General features: G+C 36.7%; 1 protein-coding gene across 1 annotated transcript; it reads left to right on the forward strand.

Moving 5' to 3' along the window:
• Positions 1 to 335: 335 nt before the first annotated feature.
• On the forward strand, positions 336 to 6,767 carry LOC129803006 (GPI mannosyltransferase 4). Its single transcript, XM_055849290.1, has 2 exons — positions 336 to 1,559; positions 5,404 to 6,767. Exons 1-2 carry the CDS (start codon positions 460 to 462, stop codon positions 6,338 to 6,340), a joined length of 2,037 nt encoding a protein of 678 aa, XP_055705265.1. The 5' UTR covers positions 336 to 459; the 3' UTR covers positions 6,341 to 6,767.
• Positions 6,768 to 8,068: the final 1,301 nt, after the last annotated feature.

Consider the following 8,068-nt stretch of genomic DNA (forward strand, 5'->3'; position numbering starts at 1 on the left):
GGAATGATATCTTTTCGACACTATCGAATAGATAGTATCGATAAATCTATATCTGTTACATTGACTGAATGTCGACTTTTTACGCATTGTTGGGCCATTGCCATTCATTGTGACATTCTTAAAAGAATGTGACTGTCGATAAATAATTATTACAGGAAATACAGCTATCGCTTAAATTTTTCAAAATCGACAGTCGATAGTATCGAAAATAAGTTATTGTCACCCCAGTTTTCGCCTATTTTTTCTTTAAGAAGAAATGTACTGCCTGTCACAAGAAAAGAGCACAAGAATAACATAGCCGCAACTTTAACATAGCATAAAAATATGGAGCATGCGTCGTAAAATTTGTTTTGGTTTTTGGAGACTTGTGTGAAAAATCGACCTCTTTTCTTACGCTATTTTCCCAGTGAAATTCCATCAATTTTCATGGTGTGAGGCATCAGATCGGTCCAGGGTGCGATGAAGATCAATAGCTACTTGAGAGCAATCACCAGCCCCAAGGATAGAACCCTTTTTAGGTACTTTCTCCTGGCCGTTCTTCGAGTGGCTTTGGTGTTTGTGCCGCAAACTGGCTACATCCATCCGGATGAGTTTTTCCAGACCCTAGAGCCTATGGCAGGAGATGAATTCCATCTGGAAGTGGTCCGGCCATGGGAATACAATGCTACATTCCCAATACGGAGTGTTGTAGCTCCGATTTGTGTGGTAAAAGTTCCCTTGAACATCCTGAAATTCATCAATGTTTACTTTGTGCATTTCCTGGGCATCAATCTCATCTCCAGTTACACAATTCTCATCTTTCCGCGCCTCTGCATGTGCCTGCTGTCTTTTGTGTGTGATTACAGCATCTTCCGGATGTGCAGGGTCTACGGGCTGAGGCATGAGATCAGACTTCTTGTCCTTGGAAGCTCGTATGTGATGTTGGTGTTTGGAACACGGACTTTTAGCAATAGTCTGGAGATGATACTGACTTCATTCCTTCTCTGTCTTGTGGCGGAATGTATGCTGCTGTCCAATACTGTCATCAAACAGAGTGAACTACTCCAGGATAAATACAAGGAGGCCACGAAGGTTGTCGAACGTGTGAAAATCTTCAAACTGAGGAGCGCCTTGCCACCTCATTCCTTCAATCGCTGCTTCCTGATTGCCTCTCTGTGCGTGGTTGGAATCTTCAATAGGCCAACTTTTCTGTTCTTTGGCATGCCCATTGTCTTTTTCTGGCTCCTCCGGGGTCTTGGATCACGGTCTATTACGTTCCTGGACTTCAATGTACGCGTCCTGCTCTTCATATTGGCATCCTTGCCAGCTTTGGTGATCTGTACTCTTGTGGATTCACTGTATTTCCGGTATTTGACGCTGGAGGAGATTGAGAAGATGGAGATCAGTATTGATAATTTTGTCTTCACGCCACTCAATTTCATCCGGTACAACATTAATCCGGACAATACGGCTAAACATGGGATTCATGCCTGGTACTTGCACGTTCTAGTCAATATTCCCCTGCTGTTCAACATTCTGGGCATTGTGGCCATCGTCTCTGCATTTCTTTTTCTCTTCCGGTGAGTTTTTCTTTTGCTTAAATCAAAAAATGAAATTTCTGACAGTTCAGTGCCAAAAAATTATAAGCAGGGAACTTTACAAGGGCGTACCCAAAAATATGAATAAAAAAATATGAATAGTTCCTTGCCCTTCGGGAATTCTTCCAATATCTTTTTCACGTCATCTCGTTTGTCGAAGCTACATTTTTTGTTATTCTTTTGCATTGTATAATCTCTGGAGTATGTAAAAACTAAAATTCATGGAAATTCAAGGAACAAAAAAGGTGGCCGAAATTGCAAGCTGGCCGGAATTTGGCTTGTATTAAATTTTCCCAAAAACCCAATTTAATCTTTCTTTCAAAAGTCCTCAAGTTCAAGTACGGGTTTAACTCATCTGCTAACAGGAAAAAACCGTTTTTAGGATCAGATGAATCTACTCTATGTAATCGTTACTAACGAAAAGTAAGTTTTTTCAATAAACGTTTCCGACAATCAGGTCCTAACGGCCGAATTTTTATTTTTTTTTAATAAAATTGTAAAAAAAATAGTTTAAATGTTAAGATTTTATTTGCCTAGAAGCTTGAATTAAATAAAATTTTTATTACTTTGAGAAAAAAAATTTAGAAAATAATGCTATTTTCAGCCTTTTTGACCCGCATGGCCCCTCAACATATCAAAGTTCAAAGTCAATACAGTAGACTCTCGCAAATTCGGCGCTTTTAAGATCGGGCTACTTTTTAATTTGGGCTGCGGTTACATTTGAAAAAAGTTTGTTGTCATTTTTCAAGTTTGATTATGATTATCAAATGAATCAAATATGCTCAAATTTGGTATGGTTTCTCTTAGTTTTGATGTTATTTTGCATTATTGAAGGATTTTCATGCAATTTACGGTATATATGAGTGTGTAAACTCAATATCTGTATGCACATGAATAAAAAATCGTTGCATTTCAAAAAGTTTGTCGCACGAATTTCTGTCTAATTCGGCTGACATTTGGTCCCATATGCCCGAATTTGAGAAAGTCTACTGTATAAGACCCCAGCTTTAATTACATATTCTTAAATTTCACGTCTGACTGCTCCATTTGATGGCTTCAAATAAACTTTCGGAGTCCTTGGTGCTTTTTTTAAACATATCCCCCGAGGAAATTAGAGGTCCATCACGAGAAGTTTTTAAGATGTCTTAAGGCCTCTACACATTGGGAGTAATTTTCAAAATAGCAAATGCTTTTTAGAAGGGAATTTTCTGCACTTCTCTAGGTGGAAACGTCACAATTCTGTCAAAAATGCAATTTTTGACGAAAACAGTTCCCAATGTGTATAGCCATTAAGAAGAAGATTATTAAAAATAATTGGTAGAATCATTTTAAGAACTTGCTATCTTCTCATATCGATCCCTCAGAATATAAACCGAACAACTCGCGAATGGCCAACTTTACAGGAGAGCAATTTAAAGCTGAGATTTGCATATTTGCTAATAAATCAATTAACCCTCTAACGGGTAAGACCGCCTCCAGGCGGTCTTCACAAAAATCACATTTACAGCGTCAATAAAGGTTTTATTTATTTAAAAGTGCTATAGTGTCCTCGGTAATAGTCTACTTATAAACATCTCTTGAAAGTTTGAACTCATTTTGACTCTTCGTTTTGTTGCTATTCCCAGTTTTGTGTGACAGGTCAGAGAAAAAGCAACAAAAAATATTGGTGCAAAAAAACTCATTTCCAATTTCCATAAAAATACCGATTTAAAGTTATCTGACTAAAATAAATTTATTTTTTACTGAAAGATATGTTATTCTACTTTGTATAATTTATTTAAAAAAATTGAAAAAAAACTAAAAATGTGAATTTTAGAAGCAAAGAGTTTCAAAAAAATTTTATATTTTCTCACCTAGCGCCTAAACTAAAAGAGGTAGGGTAACTGTCCTAATTCAAAACCATTTCCAGACGCTTTAACTTTGACAGAAGATTCAACACATTAAGTTCATATTTTTTCTGAAGAGAATTACATAAATTTGCTCCTTGACTCTTCTAGAATGTTACTATTTAGTGCAAATTCTTTAAATTGAGTTTGAAAACTACTTTAATACAAGAAAAATACACAAGTGCAAAATGCTTCTATTGGAAACAATTTAATCCAAATGGAGACAAGGGAAATTTTCCAATTGGAGACAAACACTAAGTGATTAAGAAAATAGTTTATTTAATCTGAGCTAAAGCTCAGTGGAGAATGGACCACCTCTTCGCCTTTGGGGGAAAGCATAACACCAGTTTCGTCTTCTAGATTAAAGATGCGATCAGGAGGGAATTCCAGAAGATCTTTCGATTCTAAGTATTCACGGGTTTTCTCAAACCAGTTAGTGATGTTCTCAGAGGTAACACAGGCTCTTTGGGTGGTATATGATTCTGGTTTACGATGGCTTAATTCTGGATGTCTCTTCAAAAACTTCCTGAACCAAGCATATCCTGGCCTTCCATCTACAAACTCATTGGTGATCTCGAACTTCTTACACATGAGCTGTACAGTGTCGAGGACTTAATCCTTAGTTAAGGGATGCAATTTGTCAACGCATTCCAAAAGCCATTCAACAAGCTCGTCTTCCATGACCTTTGGTAAAGTGGGGCGCCTTCCCACACTGCATTCCTCCGGATATCTTCTAGTAAGATTATTATAAAGTGTTGATTTCGGAACGTGAAACAAAACAGACACCTCTTTTAGTGATTTTCCACGACGAAAGGCTTCCAAAGCTTTGTTGAGTTGCTCTTAAGTGTAGGTTTTGTTCTTTTTCCTGGTCTTATTTTCCTTTCCCATCTGAAACAATAAGGAGATCGCTCCAATAAACCCATATTTTCGGTGTTTCCCATTGAAGCACTTGCGCAGATTTCACAAAAGTACTTTTTGTTCAGAAAATATGTAATTATTTTAATTGAGCACTTCACTTACGGTTAACAATAAAGTTTAAGACTTAATTTCACTAAAATTTGCCAGATATAGTGCATAAATGTCAAAAAATTAATAAACAACAATCAGCTTACTTGCCTTTTTCATAAGAAAAAATGGTCGATCGATGAATTTTTTCGACGGTGAAAAGTTACACTGTCAATTGAAATGAGACTCTTAAATGTTAAAACTTATTTATATGAATGGATTTACGCTTCATTTGAACCACAAGGAACTAAATAATAAAAATATAGCACAGAAAATATATGAATAAAAATATAATTAGAGTATTTATTATGGAAAAAATAAGTTTCCATTTGGAGTAGCAAAAAATTTCCAATTGGAGCAGGTTTTGAATTAGCTTAATTTACCCTACTGAATAAATTTATTACTGAAATTACGTTAGAAAATGAAAGCAAAAGAAGTTACGAAATATTTGCCCATTTTTTTTAAATTTTTTTTTTAATTCTTTAATGTAGTACAGTACGGACAAGAGCCTTGTCCTGCCCGTCCCTATTGGGTTTTTATATTTTTTGAGTTTTTATAAGTTAATTTTTGTATTGACCCCTCTACGAATGAGCAGTAAAACATCAAATTTGAGAAGTGACTAAATTTACAGCTTTAAAAGCAATAGAATTTTCATGAAAGTTTCGATATTTATGAATTGAAAAATTAGGCCTATTTTTGGAAAGATTTAGGTTTTTTTACTGGTCAAACTAACTTTTTTTTGCTGAATAAATATATTTTTTTACTTTTCACTTGTTTTTGAATTTTTTTTGACGCTTCTAGGGGGGCAGCTGCCCCCCTGCCCCTAAATGGGTACGCCCATGGAACTTTATTTATTTTTGAGAAGAAAATTTTATGTGTCTATAACTTTTTGATAAGAAGTTGAAAGGCATTGACAAATGCTACTTTTCTTTTAGATTTTCCCGTGGGGAATATTCCTCCCTGCCACGAGCTCAGTCCATTCTGGGCTTGATGACAGTGGCCACAGTGACTCCCACTGTCTTCCTGTCGTTGATCAATCATCAGGAACCACGATTCCTCATCCCAGTGCTTCTGCCCATTGTGATGCTTCATGCTCCAAAGCTCCAGAGTGGCTTCTTCAGGGTCAATCCTTTCCGGGAGCGTCATATCCTGATGGACTTTTTCTACGAGAGATTTCTCAGTGCTGAAGCTTCAAGGAATTTCTTGAAAGTCTGGTATTTAGTAAATATTATTTGTACTCTGTTCTTCGGATTCCTGCACCAGGGAGGCGTTTTGCAGCTGACAAATCACTTCTCGAAGGAAATCGAGGCAAGAGGGAATGACGTGAATATTCATCTGGTCACGAGCCATATTTACAGTGTTCCCATGAGCGTAATGAAGATTCCCAGTAGCAATCTTCTGTACACAAATCCCGTGACGGGACAGAAGTTCCGGCGAGCAAAGAGATTCTTCAGCTACGAGTACGGAAGTATGAGCATGAAATTGCTGTACAGTAGGCTAAAGATCATCCTGGACAGAAGTGAACTGAAGAGGCTGGAGAAGAAACAAAAATACGCCCTATTTCTGGCCATTCCTTCAAGTTTAACGGATCACCTAAATATGGCTTTCTATGCCAGCAACAGCACAAAAATGAGGCACAAACAGGTAAAGGTCTTCTATCCTCATCTGTCCACTGAAGCCATGCCCAGTGCCTTCGTACGGCATCCCTGTGAGGTCAATACGGACTTCTTCGAGATCGATGACACGTGTAGTGCCTACGATGAAGATCAGGATCCCTATTCCCTGGACACTCTGCTCAGGAAATTCTCTTCAGTCATTCATCAATTCGGTCTCGTTCTCTATCGCATCGAAATGGGCAAGAAGACATCGTGAGGGTAAGCTTTCTCCATTTTCATCATCATTTTCCCCGACAGAGTTGGAAATTTTTGTAGATAGAAGATAAAGATTGTTGGCTCTAGTCTCTGAGAAATATTTTGGAAAGCATTGCGTGATATATTTTTTAAAAGATTGATATCAGGTTGTTCTGTAATGAGTTGCCGGTTTTTACAATGCATTTTAAACGCAAGAAAATTCTTGACATTTGGTTTAGAAAAGGCGAACTGGGAACGAAACCACGCCTTCTGCTGCTTTTTTCAATTTATCTGAAGCGCAGAGAATCAAATAATTAAACTAGTCTAGCCTACTTTGTGTTAAAATTCTTCAAAAGTTCAGACATTCAAGGAGGTCTCTTAACCCTTTAACGACGAGACAGTTTTCGCGGACCGAAAATCAGCAATAAAAATGAAACTAATATACAAAATCAGTAAAAGGTTTTACATTTAGCCTTAGAAAATCCAACAGAGCTTGATTCGGTGTATTTTTTTTACATCTATGAGCGATAGGAACAAAAATTTAAGTAATTTTTCTGACAGTACCAATGAATAATATTTTTCGCTTTAATGAAAAATATTACGTATGACTATTGTGGTTTTTATTGCCAAAAGAGTTTTGCTTAAAAAAAAATTGGAAGTATAAAAAATAAATAAAATCAATTATGAATTTGAGAATTTAAAAATTCGCCATTTTTGAGCTTAAATATTTTCTACATAGCAAATAGCTAGAGACTTGCAAAAAATATTCTAGATTCCTTCAACCTTCTACTTTACAATTATGTACAGACATAAGAAAAAAATAACTTTAGGTAGTCAGGAAAAATTATTTTCTTTATGGGACACCGGTGTTCCAATCGTCCTTAAAGGGTTAAACGCTATCTATGGTAAAAATTTGGAGTCTAGGAAGGCAAGGGCGTAGCCAGAATCGTAGTACAGGAGACCGGGGCAGAAATAGCCAGCAAATGAATTTATGCAAATTTAAATAAGCCAGCAAATTTGTGAAAATGATGTTTGAATTAGTCTGATAAATATTTCAATGAAAAGATAGTAAGTTAATTACTGTGAATAAATAGTAGTTTGGTAGCTAATTCTGCTCCGGTTTCCCCTAAAATGGGAACCAAATTTGAAATCATTATGTAAGTTTTGTATTTGAGCAGAAAGAATTATCATCCAAAGAACAAGTGACTTCTTAAAAAATCACACAAAAAACTAATTTTAGTATCTTAAATCTTCAGAAAACCACATTAGGGTAAAATGAGGTAATTTGGAACCATTTACAATTTGGGACATTTGAGATTTTGTCACTGTTTCAGAGATTCAAAAGGAAGAAAAACTGTTCCTTTTCTTCTTAATCGTATTAGGTGAGATTCTTAACAATCTCACCTACTATAATCCTAACAAAATTTCATGTCGTCCGATCGCGCTCAAACTTGGCCAAAATGTGTTTCGCCACTTCCTGATCACGAATATATGGGGGGCTAAGTTACGTTCCCGGCCGGCCGCTCTTTGGAGCTTAATAGCTCCTAAACGAAAAAAGATATCGACTTGCGGTTTTCGGCAAAGGTTATATATCGGGTGAAAATTGCAACTTGGTGCATTGACCCCCCACCCCCCACCCCTCCTTCCGCCATTTTGAAGACCCCCTTTTTTTGTTTTCTCAATAGCTCCGCCCCTATGGCATCGAGCGGGCTCAAATTTTAGTATGTTATAGCTGGGCCTTAGGGCTTTC

The sequence above is a fragment of the Phlebotomus papatasi genome, chromosome 2 (assembly GCF_024763615.1).
Source record: "Phlebotomus papatasi isolate M1 chromosome 2, Ppap_2.1, whole genome shotgun sequence".
NCBI classification, from domain to species: Eukaryota; Metazoa; Arthropoda; class Insecta; order Diptera; family Psychodidae; genus Phlebotomus; species Phlebotomus papatasi.

Excerpts from the sequence above, each read along its gene's own strand:
- LOC129803006 (XM_055849290.1), top strand. The coding sequence starts at position 460 with ATGAAGATCAATAGCTACTTGAGAGCAATCACCAGCCCCAAGGATAGA. Across the intron at positions 1,560-5,403 it reads GCATTTCTTTTTCTCTTCCG|ATTTTCCCGTGGGGAATATT; the intron begins GTGAGTTTTTCT and ends CTTTTCTTTTAG.